This window comes from Gordionus sp. m RMFG-2023, chromosome 1, assembly GCF_954871325.1.
Source record: "Gordionus sp. m RMFG-2023 chromosome 1, tfGorSpeb1-WG-v2, whole genome shotgun sequence".
In the NCBI taxonomy this organism is placed as follows: Eukaryota; Metazoa; Nematomorpha; class Gordioida; order Chordodea; family Parachordodidae; genus Gordionus; species Gordionus sp. m RMFG-2023.
The window spans coordinates 25,143,003-25,167,226 of record NC_088775.1 but is presented as its reverse complement, the minus strand read 5'-3'; the positions used below and the strand labels follow the sequence as shown (position 1 = coordinate 25,167,226).

At 25.7% G+C, this 24,224-nt stretch overlaps 1 protein-coding gene across 2 annotated transcripts; it reads left to right on the top strand.

The window, feature by feature from the left end:
- The first annotated feature begins 4,867 nt into the window (after nucleotides 1-4,867).
- LOC135931435 (ERI1 exoribonuclease 3-like) lies at nucleotides 4,868-21,003 on the top strand. Of its 2 annotated transcripts, none has more exons than XM_065468535.1 (2): nucleotides 4,868-4,998; nucleotides 19,973-21,003. In XM_065468535.1, the coding sequence occupies exon 2, from the start codon at nucleotides 20,063-20,065 to the stop codon at nucleotides 20,912-20,914; it is 852 nt and encodes a 283-aa protein (XP_065324607.1). In that variant the 5' UTR covers nucleotides 4,868-4,998; nucleotides 19,973-20,062; the 3' UTR covers nucleotides 20,915-21,003. The 2 variants fall into 2 exon arrangements, with proteins under 2 accessions (XP_065324607.1, XP_065324608.1); XM_065468536.1 differs by having other exon boundaries at nucleotides 4,892-4,998; nucleotides 20,117-21,000.
- The last annotated feature ends 3,221 nt before the right edge of the window (nucleotides 21,004-24,224 follow it).

The following is a 24,224-nucleotide window of genomic DNA, read 5'->3' as shown; positions in this document are numbered from 1 at the left end:
ATTGACATCATAACTCAAAAAATAATGACGGAAACTTATTTTTTTTTTCATTTTATGTTTATTTGAGTAGGTTTACACAAAATGAGTCATAAAAATAAAATATTTTTAAAATCCCAAAAATCATAATATTTTTGACTAAACTGAGAATTGACATCATAACTCAAAAAATAATGACTGAAACTTAAATTTTTTTTCATTTTATATTTATATGAGTGTAGGTTTCACAAAATGAGTCATAAAAATAAAATATTTTTAAAATCCCAAAAATCTAAAAAATTTTGACTAAAGTGAGAATTGACATCATAACTCAAAAAATAATGACGAAAACTTAATTTTTTTTTTCATTTTATATTTATATGAGTAGGTTTACACAAAATGAGTCAAAAAAATAAAATATTTTTAAAATCACAAAAATCTAAATATTTTTGACTAAACTGAGAATTAACATCATAACTCAAAAAATAATAACGGAAACTTAAATTTTTTTTTCATTTTATATTTATATGAGTGTAGGTTTCACAAAATGAGTCATAAAAATAAAATATTTTTAAAATCCCAAAAATAATATTTTTGACTAAACTGAGAATTAACATCATAACTCAAAAAATAATGACTGAAACTTAAATTTTTTTTCATTTTATATTTATATGAGTGTAGGTTTACACAAAATGAGTCATAAAAATAAAATATTTTTAAAATCCCAAAAATAATATTTTTGACTAAACTGAGAATTAACATCATAACTCAAAAAATAATAACGGAAACTTAAATTTTTTTTCATTTTATGTTTATATGAGTAAGTTTACACAAAATGAGTCAAAAAAATAAAATATTTTTAAAATCCCAAAAATCTTAATATTTTTGACTAAACTGAGAATTGACATCATAACTCAAAAAATAATAACGGAAACTTATTTTTTTTTTCATTTTATGTTTATTTGAGTAGGTTTACACAAAATGAGTCATAAAAATAAAATATTTTTAAAATCCCAAAAATCATAATATTTTTGACTAAACTGAGAATTGACATCATAACTCAAAAAATAATGACTGAAACTTAAATTTTTTTTCATTTTATATTTATATGAGTGTAGGTTTACACAAAATGAGTCATAAAAATAAAATATTTTTAAAATCCCAAAAATAATATTTTTGACTAAACTGAGAATTGATATCATAACTCAAAAAATAATGACGGAAACTTAATTTTTTTTTCATTTTATGTTTATATGAGTAGGTTTACACAAAATGAGTCAAATAAATAAAATATTTTTAAAATCCCAAAAATCTAAATATTTTTGACTAAACTGAGGAATTGACATCATAACTCAAAAAATAATGACGGAAACTTATTTTTTTTTTCATTTTATATTTATATGAGTAGGTTTACACAAAATGAGTCAAAAAAATAAAATATTTTTAAAATCCCAAAAATCTAAATATTTTTGACTAAACTGAGAATTAACATCATAACTCAATAAATAATGACGGAAACTTAAATTTTTTTTCATTTTTGTTTATATGAGTAAGGTTACACAAAATGAGTCAAAAAAATAAAATATTTTTAAAATACCAAAAATCTAAATATTTTTGACTAAACTGAGAATTAACATCATAACTCAAAAAATAATAACGGAAACTTAAATTTTTTTCATTTTATATTTATATGAGTAGGTTTACACAAAATGAGTCAAAAAAATAAAATATTTTTAAAATCCCAAAAATCTAAATATTTTTGACTAAACTGAGAATTAACATCATAACTCAATAAATAATGACGGAAACTTAAATTTTTTTTCATTTTATGTTTATACGAGTATTTACACAAAATGAGTCAAAAAAATAAAATATTTTTAAAATCCCAAAAATCTAAATATTTTTGACTAAACTGAGAATTGACATCATAACTCAAAAAATAATGACGGAAACTTAAATTTTTTTCATTTTATGTTTATATGAGTAAGTTTACACAAAATGAATCAAAAAAATAAAATATTTTTAAAATCCCAAAAATCTAAATATTTTTGACTAAACTGAGAATTAACATCATAACTCAAAAAATAATAACGGAAACTTAAATTTTTTTTCATTTTATGTTTATATGAGTAAGTTTACACAAAAATGAGTCAAAAAAATATAATATTTTTAAAATCCCAAAAATATTAATATTTTTGACTAAACTGAGAATTGACATCATAACTCAAAAAATAATGACGGAAACTTAATTTTTTTTTCATTTTATGTTTATATGAGTAGGTTTACACAAAATGAGTCAAAAAAATAAAATATTTTTAAAATCCCAAAAATCTTAATATTTTTGACTAAACTGAGAATTGACATCATAACTCAAAAAATAATAACGGAAACTTATTTTTTTTTTCATTTTATGTTTATTTGAGTAGGTTTACACAAAATGAGTCATAAAAATAAAATATTTTTAAAATCCCAAAAATCATAATATTTTTGACTAAACTGAGAATTGACATCATAACTCAAAAAATAATGACTGAAACTTAAATTTTTTTTCATTTTATATTTATATGAGTGTAGGTTTACACAAAATGAGTCATAAAAATAAAATATTTTTAAAATCCCAAAAATAATATTTTTGACTAAACTGAGAATTGATATCATAACTCAAAAAATAATGACGGAAACTTAATTTTTTTTTCATTTTATGTTTATATGAGTAGGTTTACACAAAATGAGTCAAAAAAATAAAATATTTTTAAAATCCTAAAAATCTAAATATTTTTGACTAAACTGAGGAATTGACATCATAACTCAAAAAATAGTGACGGAAACTTATTTTTTTTTTCATTTTATATTTATATGAGTAGGTTTACACAAAATGAGTCAAAAAAATAAAATATTTTTAAAATCCCAAAAATCTAAATATTTTTGACTAAACTGAGAATTAACATCATAACTCAATAAATAATGACGGAAACTTAAATTTTTTTTCATTTTTGTTTATATGAGTAAGGTTACACAAAATGAGTCAAAAAAATAAAATATTTTTAAAATACCAAAAATCTAAATATTTTTGACTAAACTGAGAATTAACATCATAACTCAAAAAATAATAACGGAAACTTAAATTTTTTTTCATTTTATATTTATATGAGTAGGTTTACACAAAATGAGTCAAAAAAATAAAATATTTTTAAAATCCCAAAAATCTAAATATTTTTGACTAAACTGAGAATTGACATCATAACTCAAAAAATAATGACGGAAACTTAAATTTTTTTCATTTTATGTTTATATGAGTAAGTTTACACAAAATGAATCAAAAAAATAAAATATTTTTAAAATCCCAAAAATCTAAATATTTTTGACTAAACTGAGAATTAACATCATAACTCAAAAAATAATAACGGAAACTTAAATTTTTTTTCATTTTATGTTTATATGAGTAAGTTTACACAAAAATGAATCAAAAAAATATAATATTTTTAAAATCCCAAAAATATTAATATTTTTGACTAAACTGAGAATTGACATCATAACTCAAAAAATAATGACGGAAACTTAATTTTTTTTTCATTTTATGTTTATATGAGTAGGTTTACACAAAATGAGTCAAAAAAATAAAATATTTTTAAAATCCCAAAAATCTAAATATTTTTGACTAAACTGAGAATTGACATCATAACTCAAAAAATAATAACGGAAACTTACATTTTTTTTCATTTTATGTTTATATGAGTAGGTTTACACAAAATGAGTCAAAAAAATAAAATATTTTTAAAATCCCAAAAATCTATATATTTTTGACTAAAGTGTGAATTAACATCATAACTCAAAAAATAATAACGGAAACTTAAATTTTTTTTCATTTTATGTTTATATGAGTAGGTTTACACAAAATGAGTCATAAAAATAAAATATTTTTAAAATCCCAAAAATCTAAATATTTTTGACTAAACTGAGAATTGACATCATAACTCAAAAAATAATAACGGAAACTTAAATTTTTTTTCATTTTATGTTTATATGAGGAAGTTTACACAAAATGAATCAAAAAAATAAAATATTTTTAAAATCCCAAAAATCTAAATATTTTTAACTAATCTGAGAATTGACATCATAACTCAAAAAATAATGACGGAAACTTAATTTTTTTTTCATTTTATATTTATATGAGTAGGTTTACACAAAATGAGTCATAAAAATAAAATATTTTTAAAATCCCAAAAATCTAAATATTTTTAACTAAACTGAGAATTGACATCATAACTCAAAATATAATAACGAAAACTTAAATTTTTTTTCATTTTATGTTTATATGAGTAAGTTTACACAAAATGAGTCAAAAAAATAAAATATTTTTAAAATCCCAAAAATCTAAATATTTCGACTAAACTGAGAATTGATATCATAACTCAAAAAATAATGACGGAAACTTAAATTTTTTTTCATTTTATGTTTTTAATCCAAAGTAAAGAATTATGCTCCTATTATTCATATTTTTTTTAATTAAAAACTAAATTTGTAATATATTACGCCATCTAACGAAAATATATTTATGATTTTTTTAATATATATGAATGATTTATTTTCTATGTAACATATCTGTTCTATACATATTTGAAATTTATGGACTACAATTTCTTCTATATTTTCTTTTATTTATTTAGATAAAATTATGTTTGGATAAATTTGATTTTCATAATAAAAACATTTTATTTTTATTTTTAAAATAAATCTGCTATAAAATAAAAATAAATTATACCTGTCTATTTTCAGTTTACCTGTCCATTCTCAGTTTAAATATTTTTATTTAAATAAAAATAAAATTTACCTGTCTATTCTCAGTTTACCTATCCATTCTCAGTTTACCTGTCAATTCTTAGTTTACTTACACCGATCAATATATTTCTTAAATGCATCATTTATAATTTAGTAGATTATTCTCAATGACTATATAATAATTCTATCCAGAATAATTTCAATAGTAATACAATATCCTTCCACAACATCAAAACCAGAAAAGTATAAATATTCATGGTATTTATTTGATATAAAGTCACTTTTGAATCTTGAACGTATAATCTTAAAAAAAATTTCCTCTGGGGGGGGGGGGCGTCTCCATAGCTATGCCACTGCTGTGATATGTAAAATTTTCATAAATTTAAAATAAACTGTATCTGTATCTTTTGTCAAGAAGATGAAAAAGATAAATGATTCTTTTCAGAATAAAGAATCTTAGATACAGATACTCTTATCTTATTAAAATGTGAAAAAGTCAAAAAGATATTGAGTACAAGATACAAAAGGATCTTGTATCTTAGATAGGTACTGCCCATCTCTGAGTATATCCGAGTCATATATGTATTTACATTTAATAAAGATCTTATCAAACTTGTCAAATCTGACAATTTATGTGATTAAAAATAAATTCCATGAATCTTAATAAATTAAGAATTTGATTAACTTGATAATAAGATTAGAAGATACATATTTCAAAATTTATATCGTGATTAGAAGGGTTAGAAATATATTCGAGAATTACCTTAGGTAATAAAAAATTATATTATAATTAAAGTTTCTTCAAAATTTTAGGTTAATAATGATTTTAGGCAGCATTTTTTTGACATGAGATTAAAAATTATAGAAAATGTTTTGTAATTAATTCTACCATTCCTAATAAAATTATTTGTTTTATAAATTGATTTGATCTTAAATTTATATTACCAACAAACAATACCCAAATCGGACCTGCAGAGGTTAAAATTTCAGGCATTCCCAAGATTTTTAAAAAGTATTGCCTGGCCTAAAACATCTCAACTGAAATCCTTTAAATTTAATTATTTTTGATAACTTAGCAGTTTCAAGATAAAGCTAAATATATAACCCTTAAATGAATATTTGACTCCTCATTGTATACTGGGTTTGCACATTTTCAAAAATGTGCATTCAAATATAATACAAGTACATTTTGAACAAATATACCCACTAAAAAAAATATTTAAATATAAATACAAGTATATTTTGAACAAATGTACTTAAAATATTAAATACCCACTAAAAAAAGTATTTAAATATTAATATAAGTATATTTTGAACAAATGTATTTAAAATACTAAATTCCTACAAAAAATTTTTGAAAAAAGTATTTAAATACTTTTGCAAGTCAATTTTTATACTATCACTAATAATTATTTTACTTATACAATTTTTTTTAAAATTAATAATCATTTAAAATTCTAACAATTAGATAAATAATATCACCATATTGAAACATTTCTGCATTAATACAAATAATAAAAAAATAGTATATTTATTGCAGCAGTAGCATATATAGATGATATTATATTTAAATATATTACAGTTTTACAGCACATGATAAATAAAGCAAAAATATAAATAATTTAAAATTGCAGAATAATCATTTTTCTAATATGATAGCTCATTATTTTTTAATATATTAAGTTTTTCATATCATTTAATCTATGCCTATTTGGCCTTTAATCAATGTAAAACTAAATAATCTTTCCACTGCAGCAGAAGATGGTAAAATAGAAATATATTTTAAAAGCAGATATATATCTTTGCATTCATCTTTAAAATAATTTAATGTTTTTAAGTCTTTGTTGTTAGATGCATTATAAACATTTATCTATTGTTCAAAACTAAAATGATCATCTCCAACATAAGAAGATGTAATAGCATGCTCCATTGTTTTATTTTCTTTTTGAATTACAGGGGCTTCATCTCACCATATACTATCCATCTTTTTTTTAAATTGGGATGTAAAAAAGTTGAAGTTCCTCTTATACTCAGCATCACATTTAAATAATGACCAAACCATTCAGTCATCTCATTACCGCAAGTAACTTACAATAATGTTAGCTAGATATTAATTTTTTAATATCTCATTTTATGACAAGCTTGCAATGATAACACTTATTTTAACCTTATAATTTGTCAATTCTTACCTAGTAATGTAAGTTTTTTAAAACTGAGAGACATTCATTACTATCATACACACTATTCCAACGAGTTACACAATAAAGTTTAATAACGAAACAGGAGATAAAAGCAAAACTTTATTTTCAAATATAATATCACTGAAATTTATATAATCATTAAAAATAAAATATAATAAATATATAAGTTTTAAAATATAATTTTTTAAATCATTTTTTGCATTCTAATAATATTTTACACTTTTATTAAATCAGTACCACTACAATCGATCGTTGCACTTGGTTTCATATGTCGTTTATTATCTTATTGATTGTCAGGCTTGCTTATTTCTTTATTGTCTTCATATCTAATTTTTCTTTTTTTCCCTTCTATATGTTTCACCACCTTCTACTTTTCCTTTAAATATATATTTTCAACCTTTGCAATAATATCCTCTTTTACTTCTACCTCCTTTATTTTATCTCTTAAACTTAAAACTTCAGCTAATGTAATATTCCTTAAGTGTATCTGATATTTTTATTAATAGATGATATCCTTTTAAGTGTATCTGATATTTTTATTAATAGATGATATCCTTTTTAATCACTACCGTCCTTGAGTAAACATTATTTCTTAAAACACAAAGACGGCTTACCCAATTTATGCGTTTCATTCTTGCATTAAATAAAACTAAACTGGCATTCGTTGGTTTTTTTGGATGCAATAATTAAAATTTTTCAATCAAAATCGTTCAGCTAATAAAGCCCGTCAGCCAGCATATAGCTTTCACCTTAACACACTCGCCATCAGGTAATCTCGTAAATGATCCAGCCTTGCCGATATATGAAATTAGTATCTTTAAATATATCCTCAAACCTGCTTAAAAATAAATCTCCATTAGCCGAAAATATCGGAAATTCGAAACTTATGCTATTATTTATTAACTAATTGTTTCATTTTCATTTATTTATCGAATTTTTTATTAATTATACATTAATTATGTTCTTTCTTATTTTTTAGCGTTGTTGATGGTAAACCGATTACCCTCTGCGTCCCTGCATTGTGCACCTTGAATATACCGATAAGTAGTTATCATGTCATATAAGTTCATAATAAAAATGCACTCTTTGTTTTCTGTGAATGTGTCATACCAGCCTATGTGATCCAAAGTGACAAGATTGCACTTTTGGGAAGGACCTGTATAAAGGTTTTTGGTAACATATTAAATAAATTTGTGAATTTAATAGATATAGATTATGATATTAGTATACAAAAATTAATCAAGCAATGTATTTTTAAGTTGAATAAAAATTGATCTTGCAAATTGTGTTAGACTACATCTCAAACAAGACACTACACCGAAGATTATACATCCAAAACGAATCCCGGAAAATAAACCCCCGGAAAATAAACCCCCAGGAAAAAAAACACCCGGAAAAAACCCCCAGGAAATTAAACCCCTGGGAATTTTTTTTCATTTTTATAGAATTTAGTTAAGACATAATAATAAAGGTATATTTTTATTTGGCCTACTCTCCATAAAAAAATGCTTAAATAAGAAAAACTAATGTTTAAATTGGTACTGGGAAAAAATGCCTCAGTAAAATAACTATGTATTGTAAAAAAAATTTGCTATAGTAAAAATACAATACCATCTTTAAATATGATATTAAATAGACTAAATTTGACAAAACTTAGAAATAAGAAATGTTTATTTTATTGGTAAATCATGATTATGTATATACAAATTTTATAATTTATAATAATAATTATATTGGTTGACATCGAATATTGAAGGATATCGCTCTTATAAAATCCGGAAGGCTTCGCACCCCATTACGGTATTTTTCGCAAAGTTTCTTTAGCCGAATCTGGTTGTTAGAACTCTGCGATTTTGTTTTCGATGTCCAACTACCTACGCGCCATCTTTCAAGTTTGGTTTCATCGGCAGCCACCTCGCATTTCATTTTTTAAATGAGTACCCAGATTGATGGGTGTTTATTCCCAACCAGATTAGAAAAACGATGATTCCAACCTTCGCATTGATTATTTGTTCGTTCTTCATCTGAGAGAGTGCTTTGATTCACGTTCCAGGCTTCTAGAGGTAATCGAAGCTCAATTCGACGTGTTTGGGATTGAGAATCGCTTCTCATGACCTCCCTTGATACTCCATTGACATAATTTTTATCGAAATAATCAAGAATGTCCTTACCATTGCTCGTAGTAACTGATCTCAGGAATGTCATTGCATTGTCCATATCACATATCGGAACGAATGCTAAGCCGTCCATCATGCCACAAAAAAACTTAGAGTTTCATCGGTCCTGTATTCGCTTTCCAGACCCAGCTTCTGAATTTTTCTATGTGTACTTTGACACAAATGTAAAAACATCCTCTAATTACGATGTGACCCCCTAATCGAAAAAATAAATATATATTATTAAACATATTAATAATCATACCAATGATACTCTTAACCGCGGTCATAGCAGACTTTTCGAAATCCATGTATATATATTATGGATCAGGAAATAAATCCCTTTCCTGACATTTAGACATTATTGTTTGAAATATTATTTCATATGTACTTTGAGTTTTTTTCTGGAGTACACAATAAACCGCTGTAATAAAAATATTGTTTATTGCTACTCTAATCACCTATAATTGTAGAAAATTTTTTGGGGACATGGCAAAATTACCATCCATATACCACTCTGCCCTATTAGATATTAGATTTAAGGAATCATCTGTTGCGAACATTATTATGCGTTCTTCAGCTTGTGGGCCATTATCAAATAATAAAAATCGTTTTGAGTTCTGGGAGCCACAATTTGCCCAATCACCTATAATATTTAAATTTTTATGAAAATATAATTATATTTAAACTAATACCTTCAATAACTAGGTCTTCCAAATTCTCAAGATTTGAAGGGTGTTGCATTGTTTTGTGATTCCTTAGAGTTCTTTTTACAGAATCTTCCGATAACATATGCGACTGAACTCTTTGGTCTAATTTTACAATTTCCTCTGCTTAAATTTGAAGAGGTTTTGCCAAAGAGTCTGCACATCGCTTCTTTATGTTAGCAATGGATTTCATTGCTACTAGTCCATCAATATTTGATGGATGAGCTGTATCAGGAACCGGGTCTTGATTATCGAGTGTTTAAAAAAGTATTGCTCGGCATTTAAAAGAAGAATACTTTGAGCAGCGCCATCTAATCTTGTTTGAGCATTTTTTATGTATGGTATAAGAATAACCTTCAAATATGAGCTTTCCAGGATGAATAAGATCCATTAAATTTTTTTTATAAAATATAAATTTTATGAATAAAATATTTTTGTAAATTTAATTTTTTTTTTGTCTTTATATACGGTATAAAGATCCAAATTATTATTGTTTAATTTTATAAAATACCAATTATAGCGTTTTTAATTTATAAACAATTTTTATTCTTTTGATTAAAAATACATTTTAAAACATAATGATCATAATACATTTTAATATCTGTTCATAAAACTAGTTGCTGAACAATAATATTTTTAACAAATTATTAACTTGCAATTGTCTAAATACCAATTATAGCGTTTTTAATTTATAAACAATTTTTATTCTTTTGATTAAAAATACATTTTAAAACAATACATTTTAATATCTGTTCATAACTAGTTGCTGAACAATAATATTTTTAACAAATTATTAACTTGCAATTGTCTAAATATCAATTATAGCGTTTTTAATTAATAAACAATTTTTATTCTTTTGATTAAAAATACATTTTAAAACTTTTAATAAGCTAAAAACTAAAGGTAGTTGCATATCAATGAGGTGAGAAATCATGAATAAATTGAAATTATCACATATATTCAAAATACCAAATGCAAAAAAATCGAGTATTTTCCATTTGCATTTTAATGGTTTTAACTGAATTAAATTGTATATTGGGTGAATGTATATTTGTTTCTATTATAATAAATCACGAATTTATTTCAATATTCATCTTTTAAATATGCAATGAATTAAGTTTCTATTTCTTTATATACTGGCTGCTAACAACCAATCAAGTTATATGCAGATGTATTTCTAAAAATTGATTATCTGCTTAAATAAATTTGTATTTTAAAAAAATCTGTTTGGATTGGCCTATTTATGCAAGCAGTTACTTCTAAAATTTAGAATATATACATTACGTTTTAAGTATCAATAGTAAATATAAATAACCCATCATATTGGGGGGTAAATTTGGATGGTGCATCATATTCATCGGAGGCACACCAACTCCAGCAAGGCCCATGATGACAGTAGGAGGAGGTGGGGGTGGAGGAAGCTTGAATGGTCTATCAGCAAAAATTTGATGAGGTCATAATATTTTTAACAAATTATTAACTTGCAATTGTATATACCAATTCAATATAAATTATTGCTAGAATATACTTAGCTTTTTTCCGGGGGTTTTATTTCCTGGGGGTTTTTTTCCGGCGTTTTTTTTCCTATTACCATCCAAGACATGTTCCATCTTCAAGCAATGTATTTTTAAGTTGAATAAAAAATCGATCGTGCAAATTATGTTAGACTACATCTCAAACAAAACACTACACCGAAGATTATACATCCAAGACATGTTCCATCTTAGAATTGATTTAATTACAAAGGTGATCTACAATGCCGCATAAATATCTTATTGTAGTTAAATATCCTACAAAATACGACATTAATGCCACATTTGATGAAAATTTGGGCGACGTTTTACGACACTTCATAAAAGAAAATGAATAGTGCATTTTTATTATAAAGACTTAGATGACATGATAACTGCTTATGGTACATTCAAGGTGCAAAATGCAGATTCACAGGAGGTAATTGGTTTACCATCAATGTCAAAAAATACGAAAGAACATAATAAACGTCGTATTATATTTTTCACAATATATTGTACGATTGATAAATTTAAGTGAAAATGAAACAATTAGTTAATAATAATAATAATCGCATAAGTATAGAATTTCCGACATCGGATACTCAGATTTCAGATCTCGACAAAGATGGATCATTCACAAAAAGATTACCGGATGACGAGTGTGTTAAGTTGAAAGCCATATGCTTAATCCAACGATTTTGAATGAAAAATTTAAATTATTACATCCAAAAAAACCAACGAATGCAAGTTTAGTTTTATTTAATGAGGCAGTTCAGGCGAAGAATGAAGCGTATATAAATTGGGAAAGCCTTCTTTGTGTTTTAAGAAATAAATGTTTCCTCGAGGACGGTAGAATGATTAAAAAGGTTAAAATATCATCTATTAATATATATCAGACAAAAAATTACACTTAAAGATAATATTACATTAGCTAAAGTTTTAAGAGATGAAATATGAAATAGAGGAGGTAGAAGTAAAAAAGGATATTATAGTAAAGGTAGAAAATATATCTCTAAACTAAAAAATAGAAGGTGGTGAAACCTCGGTGAAACATATAGAAGGGCAAAGAGATAAAAAGATAAACAAATAGTTAGATACGAAACAATGAAGAAATAAGCAAACTTGACAATCAATAAGACGATAAACGACATCGAAACCAAGTGGAGCAAAGATCGATTGTAGTTGTACTAATTTAATAAAAGTGGGAAATGTTATTAGAATGGAAAAAATGTTTTAAAAAAGGAATTATTATTATTTCTATTTATATTTTTTATATTTATTTTTACGTTATTATTCAAAAAGATTTATAATAACTTATATTTCATTTTAAATACTTTTACATTAATATTCAAATAAATTGTATCTTCTATTTTTTATATTATTTATTGGTAAGTTGGTGTCTAGTGTTAAACGGCTCGTATCGAGCCGATTTTTAAAAACGGCTAACTCAATATTTTAGCCAGAAAAATATTGGCTAAGCCTCAAGATGTCTAGACCTTTGTTCTTTCTATGAGCGGAATCTTCAGACATGCGTAATATTTTTCTGGATGAAGTAGTAAGTTAGCCGTTTTTAAAAATCGGCTCAAAACGAGCCGTTTAACAACATTATTGATGTCATTAAACTCGGGGAAATTTTTAATATTATTTATTTCGATCATGTGGATATTGGTGGAAATTTTTTTGTGAAAATTTTCACAATTCTTTAAATTTACATTAAAAATGAAGTATATTATTTAAAAATTTTAAAAATGTGTGCTATATTGGATGCTACTAAGTTAAAACTATTAAATTAAATACTAGATAATTAAGCAATTTATTTGAATAAACATAATATATAAATAATGATAATATAGACATATAATTTTAAGGAAAAACAAAAATAGTTCTATATAAATTTATATCATTTTTAAAAATTTAATCTATTTACTTAAATTTGACATATTTTTAATATAAGAAACTAAGAATATTCATTTATATATGTCGTATTGGGATATGAAATGATGTGGGATTAAGAATCTCAACGCCACGTTTTATTCGGGATCTTAAAAAAATATTTAAAAAATATTCCGAATCCCCATGAAAAAAAATAAATAATTTAATTACTTTTTCTTCTCTTTTTTTGCGGCTGGCACCATATAATTAAAAGACCGAAATAAGGGATTTAAAAAGTGAATTTAAAAAAAAGTAAATAGTATAAAATTAAGGCATATAAAGAATGAAAAGGGATGAGGTTAAGACTTTTTTGTTTTAAAATCAGAGTTGTTAATCTACTTTTAAAAGTAGCGTGCTACCGCTATCGCTATTTGACAAAAAAAGTAGCTCGCTATTAGCTACATTTAGGCTACTTTTTATAAAAAAAATTTAGAAACAATTTTTTTTTATTTTGCATATAATGTAATTGTATAGTAAATAATTTATAAAAATCAACATTTATAAATATTAAAATATAGTTAATTTTGATTATAAAAAAATTTATGTAATAAATTTTAAATATTTATGGTAATTTGTTGAATTTTAATAATAAAATCATTTCAATATTATCATCCCCAAGTCTAGAGCGACGATCAGAAAGTATCAGTTTTGCTTTACTAAATAATCTCTGAAGGCAGTATTTAATCTTATATTATTTTTTTTTAACATAAGAGAGATTATATTCATTTCAGTATTTTTTGACTTAAAAAAGGAATCGAGTGGATTTTTTATTATACACTCTTCTATTTCAAAAAACTTATTGTCGGATGTCTTCGATGTTGTAATAGGGCCATCTTTGTTTGAGTTCAGACTATTCAACCTAGCCATGAGCCTATCACGTTGATCTATAGCATCATGGGAATTGATGTATGGCCAGTTAAGTTTAAACTTTGGATAAATCATTGCTGTTAATAAATTTTCATCACTGTAAAGGTTGGGGAATCTAAAAGTTGCAAAAATAGAGTATTTAAAATATATCTTAATCATAAAATTATAAATTTTTTTTAGCTTTAAACATAGATTATTTAGTCAAGATCAAAACAATATAAATTTTATTTACCTTCTCTCAATGCCTTTTAACATGGAGTCTACTAGAGGCTGGCATAAGATTAGATGATTAAAACTCTTTAGTTTGGTGGTTAGGATACTTAATGTGGGAACATAATACCCCATTTCCATATTATCCTCACCTTCCAAAATTTCAAGGGAAACAGCCACATATTGCATAACCTAAAAAATTAAAATGATATGAAATTGAATCATTATTAATTAAAATTACTTCTGTATACTCTTTTATAAAAGTATGCTCTTCATCATTAATATATTGGATTCCAACAAGATCACATAGGAAATTCATTTCTAATCTTTTTTCCTCTAGAAAAAAATGCTATTAATTTTATTGCCTGGTATACAGAGTTCCATCTTGTATGGTTAGGAGTTAATAAGTATCTGCCTAATTTTTTTAAAATAAGTCTGAGCATTTAGCAGACTTGTTCTGCTTATTCCATAAAGTTTGACATTTATGGAAAGTGGATCTTGAAACCCTTTTAAAATCTTCACTATTTAGGGCTCCTTCAGCATCCACTGTTGCTATCAAATTAAAATTTGGCAAGTGCATCTCTGATGACTGGGTAACATTGAGTTGGAGTTATTTGATGCTATAGAATAAGATTAACATGTATTATAAAATAATTTAAACCTTCTTCTAAGATCTCATTAATATCAATTGCATCAACACCCATTTCCTCCTCTTCCAATACATGCTGACTAAGATTCTGTATCTCACCTTCAGCATTTTCAGGTAATTGAACGCATTATCGGTCACCATCTTGCAAACTTTATTATGAATCCTAAAAGACTTGTGGACATCAATAATTTTATTTGCAAGTACATCGTATGTCTGGCATCCTATTACCTTTTGAGGGCTAATGCTACAGATCTTCTTTTTAAAATCCTAAGTTGTACCAGGTGATAAAGTTTTAATCATCATAGTAAATGATGGATTATCAACCAAGGACATTGGCTGCACTGTATCAATGATAAAATCTACAATAACATTATCAGCTAATTTTGAGAAATATGGGCATTTGTATTATTAATTAATTTAGTCTGAATTGAATTCGACTTTTTGGATGTAGATTCACCTATGCCAAAGTTATTTAAATGTTGTTCAATTCTTAAAACTATTAGCATGAACAGTCTAATAAAATAAATATTATTATTTTATGTAAAAATGATAATTTACCTTTAGGTTCTTTAGGTTATAGCTACTTGATTGATTTGAGGAAATATTTTTTTTACATTTTAAACATATAAATTTGAAGCCAGTTTTTGTTTTAATATTTATCTTGAAAAATTTTTGAAATCTAGGAAATGGGAAAGTATTGCCATGAATATCATTTTTCTTCCCTGGTATTTTCCATTTCATTAACATCATTGTCTGACTCTGAATCACTTTCAACGATTCGGATATCCATATGCGATGCCATTTTAAATTATTAAAAGGTGTTAGGTTTATAATACAAATTGAAAATATAAATTACAAATTGAAAATATATTTCAATTTCAAAATTTAATAAATCATTAAAATTATAATTAATTATGGTATTATATTTAAATTTTCATGCTTATACTTACATTCATTATATTTTTTAAAAGTAGCGTGCTAAAAAATTATATAAAAAAAGTAGCCGCTATTAGATATAGCTACCAAAAAAGATAGCGCTACTTTAACAACTCTGATATATTTATAAAAATCCGAATTATTGCAACAATTTTCGGTGAACATTTAAGCAGGGACGGTTACGGTTCAGTATGTAAAAAATTATAATCGTTACGTTTTGGTTACGGTTCTTGAGAAGAAATTTATAAAGGTTCGGTTCGGTTCAACTAATTATAAAGGTTTAGTTCATTACTCTTAGAAATTTTTTTTTATTGAAACCATCTTCTAATTTATTTATATTATAAGTAGGAGTGTACCGATACCACTTTTTGGAGGCCGATCCGATCCGATATTCCAGATATTAAATTGATATCAGCCGATAACCGATCCGATATCATATCTAATTTTGTATTCTGTAAAGATGCCAATGGTTTTAATTTTTAATATACTTTTTATTAGTATAACATCTATAATTTTGCTATACCATAATATATGTCATTTTAATATATTATAATGATCAGTTATAGTTTATATTCAATTCAATTGCAATTCTAAAAGTATATAAAATATTTTTATTGATATAAATTACTTATTTATATAATTATTAACATTAATCTATTTACATAATTAGTAATAAACAAATATATTATGAAATTTTAGTTCCAATTTATCAGAGATCAGTCTGCGGCGATGGGGACTGTCAATTGGTGATCTGCATCAGGCCTAATTTTTCAAGCCCGGCCACGCCCGAATTTTTTTTAAAAAAGTTTTGCCGGCCCAGCCCGAACCCGAATTTTTTTTAAAAAGTTTTGCCGGCCCGGCCCGAATCCGAAATTTATTTTAAAAAAAATTATCGACCCGGCCAGGCCCGAATTTATTTAAATATAGAAATTAATTTTTATAATTACTTAAAATAAAAGACATATGTTATATAGCGTTTAGTTTCAATAAATTAAATCAAAAATTTTTATTTTACATAAAAAATTCAATATAAAATTGATAAATTTAGATATATTTAATAAAATTTCCAAGGTCCGTCCCTACCCGGCCCGAATTTTTTAAAAAATATTAGGCCCGGCCCGGCTACTTTGCAGATCTCTACTGTCAATATCACTAGCATCACTAAAAACACATTCTGAAGATTATTGAACACTTTTTTAAACAGAATGCGAAAAAAAATCACTATATGGCAGAATGTTTATTAACTATTATTACTATTAAAAAAATTAAACATAAAAATTGATTTCGATTTTATTTATAAAAATTAGATATAACTTTTTTTAAAAATTTTATAACATTTTATTTTTGTTAAAAACAGCATTTTTTATCGGATAGGATAGGAAAATTTTATAATATTGGTCGATAACCGATATTTTATAATGGGTGAAATATCGACCCGATCCGATAAAAAATATCGATATATCCCTAATCATATCCATTTTCTTAAGATTGTTATAACTTGAAAAATATTAAATTTTAAGATTTATCAATATTTAATTTAGCCCTTCCATTTGTCCGTCATTATAGTTGAATCAGTATGTACGTGCTTACTGATTATACCCAGAAGGGTCTCTTTTTCAGTTTTATCTATATAAAATATTCCATTGATATCCCACCACCCAAATGGCATTTAATTTAAAATCTTCCATGTGTTATTTTTCCTTTTAAAAATATGGGATTCACGTGCCCAGGGCCCCTATTTTTCAAAAGATATTGTCTGTGTATGGCAGCTAGTTTTTCTAAATATTGCATACCTAAAATAACTTATTGGCAAATTTTATAGATGTATTGTGCTAATCCTATTAAACGAAGACTGTGACTTATAAAAGTCCTGGACACAAAAAGATAATAAATTTTTTCACAGGATGATTAGTATTTTCAAATATAGTTTAATAAAACTAAATTTAAAAATTAATATAATACTAAACCCTATATAGAATATCTGCTTGAACATGTTGAACATCTTATGCTACATTTTCTTCATTCTCATGTTATTATAATATATGTGATTAATAAGAAGTTCTGATCTTTTAAAAAACTCGGTAAAATTAATGTAATCCATAAAAAGTGGAAAAAAATATTTATTAAATTTGAAAAAATATTATACGTTAAATTAATATTTAATTATTAAAAAATCTTCAACTAAGGTCACAAAAAATTTTTAAATATCGAAAATTACTCAAATTCAATGAAAAAAGATATGCAATTCTTAAAACTTTTCATCAAAAAATTTCCACCAATATCCACGCGATCTCATATTTATCATTTTTTAATAAAAATAATATTAAAAATTTCCCCGAGATTAAGTAACTTATCGATTTTTTTTTATAAATTTCAGTGATATTATGTTTGAAAATAAAGTTTTACTTTTATCTCATTAAACTTATTAATAAATTAGAAATCTTATGCCTTTAATATTTTCCTTATAATAGGCAGATAACTCATTATGACAAGTTATTCCTTCTGAAACAGGTCTTTATAAACTAGCCCCGGCCACTACAATTAACTGTACCTCCGATTATCTCATACCGATTTGCCATGAGATGTGGCTCAGAAATACAACTCAGCTTTTATTCCAAAATCATAATCATGGTGGCAAAAATTGATTATATTTTTGCGATTTTTATATTGTGATGCTGCTCCATTTGGAAAGTGGGAAAAATTTATTAAGCGGCTTTAAATGTCTCTGTTAAGTAGCGACTAAATATTTTTGGAATAAATGAATGGCAATTCTATTATGAATGAGAGATTCCAATATAATTATGTAACTTAATAATTTTCAGCAAAATTTGCTTGAACGATATATTCTCCTTTATTTAAAATCATTTAAATAGAATTCATGCCTTATACACCTCTGTATCTCGGGAACCAGTTGTGCTTGCGAGCTAAAATAAGCACATTTTTATTTTTTTACCGATCTCAATAATTCCATCAATTTTTAACAATTTTAAAAAGGGTCAGCCTAAAATAGGTCTTTTTGATATATTGACGTGGTTGTCCCAGAAATTCAAAATATTTTAGTATAAGAAATAAAAATATCTTTTTTTTGATAATTTAGTATAACCATAATTAATTTATAGTTTTATATAGCGTCATCTATTTTATGCAAATATATATGTCAATTTTTGGTGAAAATGCATCAGAACCGCCTATAACTTCGACAAAGTTTTCACATCATATATATATACTTATAAATGGTGTCTAAATAAAAGGCAAAATTTTTTTTCTAAAACCAAGCTTAATAACATGGGTAAAGTAATATAGTTAAACCGGAAGTTTTATTGTTATAATAGGCCTCTTGAGGTTTTTTTTACCTAAAATTTGATATATTATGTTCATTTTTACTATAAATATCTTTTAAGATATATGCATTTTGCATTTTAAAAATTTTACATTTTTAATAGCATACCTAAAAAGCTTAAAGGCCTTTATGAAATTTCCCATTATCAGTAACGGTTGCAATAACCTTGTCAGATATTTTAAAAGTTCTATTAACTGTCAATTATTTCACCAATTCTGTCAAATGTGTGACTTCCCTGGTATTTTAAAATCATTGAAATAAAATGAAATTTTTTCTAGTCAAAAAAAAAGCAATGATTAGTATTTTATAAAAATCTAATATTATATTGCATATAATATATAAATATTTAAAAAAAGAAATTAAAGGAAGTGAAATTAAAATGGTTAGAAAGTAAATTAAGGGAATAACGTGCAAACGTGTTTATATCATTATCAATATCTTATTTTGTAAATAAAAAAAATTCCGTAATTAGGAAATGATATATATTCAGACCTGAAGTTGAGATTTTATCAATTAATGAAGGTCAACACTCCAATTTTCCCAATTTAGACCAAACTTTAGTGGTTTGGTCTTTATAATTTGTTCCATGTTTTCAGTCTGGACCAATAAATAATATATTAACATTTAGAATTAGATGTATATAGTAATTATACAATTAAATTTTTTCCTTTTAAAAATATGATATATTTGTTCACAAAATCAAATTAGATATCAACCTTACCTTAACATGGATTCAAAATATTCCAGATCATTTTTCACTTAAACCTTTTTTACCCATCTCTTATTCCTATTTTATTTATGAAGCCCCTTTTAAAACTTATCCACTCAGATTTAACAACTAAATTTTACCAGATTACAAAACCTAGTCACCTGCAATCTAAAGCAATTAACCCACTCCTGAAATCTCAAATGATTATTCAATCCTATGAACCCATTGATCCCTTATCTATGTTTAACAACCTCCTACTTTTAGACTTCGAGGCTACATGTTCAGGTAAAGGGGCTCAACCACCTGACCCCCAGGAGATTATCGAGTTTCCAGTCATCTGGGTTACCATCAAACCAGAACCCCACCAACTAGAGATACGTGCTCGCTTTCATCGATTTGTTCGGCCAGTCATTCACCCTCAAATATCTTCCTTCTGCTCAACCTTGACAGGTCTCACTCAAGAGACCATAGAAGAGTCTTTTCCTCTAGAACATATTCTAGAAGATTTTCATGTCTGGCTTCAGCACAACGGTTTGTTGCTACCAACATCATCCACAACGTTATTCCCCAACTTCACATTTGTCACATGCGGTGATGCTGATCTACGCAAGCTCCTTCCCCGTCAACTGACTTACATGCATCCCACCAATATTCATCCTGATAATTATTTTCACCATCAACAATATACCAAAGATCTCTCTCGATTTGCTACTGGTCCACAATACATTTATTTCAAACGTTGGATTGACTTAAAAGTTGCCTTCTGGGCGTTGACCAGAGAATGGCCAGTTCGAGGTCTTACCCACATGCTCTCTAATCTTGGGCTTCGATTTGAGGGTCGACCCCATAGTGGTTTAGATGACTGCCTCAATATGCTAAGGATTATGAGGATTATGGCCAAGCGTGGGTATCGTTTTAATAAAATTACCAGCTCAATGTGATCTCAACAAAATATTTTTTTCATTTTTTATAGTATTGAGTGATGTCAATTATTGAAAATTTATGGATATTTTGTACTTTTGATTAGCTTATAAAAAATATTTTTGCCTATTATTGTATGATGCTTATATATATTTCAATGATAATTCGATTCATGAATCATTCTTATAACTGATCTTCAGGCAAACAAGGACTCTATGAATTAGAAATATTGAATCTTTTTAAGGATTTAATAAATTGCAAATGATTAATATATTTTTTCAGAAATCGGAAGAGCGCAGAGATCAAAGCTCTAACCACAGGTCGGATTTAAAAAATTTTTTTGATCTAGCCCAGGTTTGTAAATTTTTTTGGTTTTCAAGCCCTACCTTGTCTGGATTTTGCAATTTTACCGTTTAGAGATTAAAGAAGTTATATCATCCCTATTTTTTTTAAAAAAATCAATGATTTAAATCAAAATATAAGATAGTGAAAGGTAAGGACTTAGATAAGCAAATCTAATTAAATAACCAAATTGTACTAGTAATTACCACTTGTTAGACAAAGAAGTTTATTTTTTATCTCAATTTTTAACATAGTAGAAAAAGAATTGTTGATTCTAATCGCAATAGTGAAAAATTATTTAATATACGAAACTATTAACCACACATATTTAAAATTTTTTTATTTATTTATAATAAAAAAATGATTATTTAGTTTGTAAAATTAAGAAATAACATAAAAATCACAAGTAATAAATCGTCGACAACGGTATTAGAATTTAAAAAAACTAATCTTTCTGCCTTGTCTGTTCCTAACCAATTCCTAAGTTTCGAGTGAACAACTCCAAATGATGATAATACTTTCTCGACTGAAGCGGATGATGAAGATGCAGTAAATAATTGTTTTATTATTTTTAGAATATTTACATCCTTCATCAAATTTCCATGAGCCACCCACCATTTAGTCTAATTTATTTACTATATTATCCGAAACCATAATTTTAGTAAAGGCTCTGATCTTGCTTAAAACTTTACCAAGATAGATAAAATATCAATGTTTAGATACAGAAGCCCCCCGTATTCTATTGCCGTTTACATTTTATTAGTTTATAAATTTGATTGTTATTTCGGGTTTAAAAGGTAAAATAAGTGTGCAGGAGTTAAAGCTTAATTGTATCGTTTAGCAAAGGATGAAAGTTGAATTTTTTTACTAGCATGTAAGGTGGTGAAAAACTTGAAATTCTTTCAACAATTAGGATTTTAAAATTAGGCTAATTCTTAACCGGTTGAGAGATTGCAATAGCTAATTTTAGTTCGAAAAAATTAAATTTCATTGGCATTTTTATTTAAATCAGAAAATTCTACAATAAAATTATTAACAATATCAGCTGACCGATATTGTTAGTTAAATTTTTTTTAAAAAATAACATCATCGGCTCCTTATTTGAAAAAATATCAAATTATAACATTTAATTTTTCAACAATTTCCTGACTTGTTCCCTTGAGGTTTTTTACTTGCAAGATAATATCAAAATGAAATTTAAAAAATAGATATTTTACAATCTTAGTTAGGCCATAATCGATTTTTTTTTAAAAAATTACCATTTTTGCCAACCCTAGAGGGTCATGTTAATACCCTGGGCAATTTGTACATAAAAAATTATCTGATTTTAAATTGAAGAATATCTTATTTTGAAAATGTTACTAATTTTTAACCTGGTCCCAGCATAGATTTGAAATATTTTACCCCATTTTTATTGTAAAATTATTTTTAGCCTGGGAGTTTTTTTAAAAGCACTGTTCGTGTAATCAGAAATAAAAATCGCATTCCTTATACTAATTGTTTAAAACAAACTGTTAAATGTCAAGGGTAATGATATGATTATTTTATTAGTTCAGAAGGAAGCCTGGCCTTTATAAGCGACATAATAAGCGCTTTTAAGTTAAAAGATATATTATATCAACATTTTTACCAATTATCCACGCTTTATTTTCTGATGGCACTAGTATATATGAAGATGGCTGGCACCTCTCATATGAAATATCGACTTTAAGGATAGTTTCTGACAGTGGGATTAATATTTTTTGACAACATTTAACATTGGAGCAGATTTTCCATAATAGTAAATTTCGCCATGTATTTTGTTAATCGCTAAAGCAAATGGGATCATTGTGTGGAAATATTCTTCCAAATATTGTATTTCAGTATCGGAAATTCTAATTCACATAATTTTGGTACTTCGTTTTAAATTTTAATAAACTAATAAGGCTATCGAACATGCTATTCCCTCTCGTACAGCATGTTATAGCTAATTCTTTTCCTAAAACTGCTTTGTACTGCATTAGTAATGTATGTCATAGTGCTGTAAAGTAACATCGTTACTAACGGCATTACCTTTTTTGAAGAAAAGGAATGCCTTCGTTACCTACAATTATCTGGTCAGATTCATCCAATTGACCAAAGAAATATTTGACCTGGTCAAATACTCAAAAGTAATATTGGTGAATAAATATATCGATTTATTTTTAAATTTCCGACAAGGTAATTACTAATTTTTAGTGATGATAATGATGGTGCGGTTCAAATATTTTTGAAAGAATAATTAATAGTACTGTATTTGTACTGGTATTTATTTTATTTAATCATGTTTATTTCTCGGTTTTCTCAAATACTAATTAATAGTAAAATTAATATAGCCAATATAAACCTCCCATTATCAAATTTTTTATTTAATCGGGCATGGGCTTTTGACCTCTCCCATGGGCGTTTAAGTAGGGGGGTTTGCCTCTTGCGCGCACAGGTACACCTGTACAAAAACGTGGATGATCCTCTTAATTATTTCCCATCTTTTATCCCAGTTTGATGGGCTTTTCATGAGAGAACCAAGCGTTGCTTTGTTGTATATATATATATCTGGTGTATATATATATGGCGTTTAGGACTAGTGCGCTTAATATCACGTATCACATAAATATATTGATTTAACTAATATTTATTTAAAGCATTATCAATTTAAAAATATATTTGTATCATCGAGGCATCGATTTAATTATAATTTTAGATTAAAATATAAGATTTTCATGTTAAAATATTCAAATTTCATTTTAAAATATAAAAATAAAAGAATTTTCCTCATTATTAATTGATTAAATCTTAATATATAAATAAATTTAATCCATTTGTTAAAGCAAGGTTTGAGAAAATTACTAATTGCCAATTATATTACATTATGTACAATTACTCAAACAATATGGGAATCGTTAATAAAATGTAAGGAGCAAATACAAATATACAAAGATTTGAAAGCAAATTTTAAATCAGTTGAATATT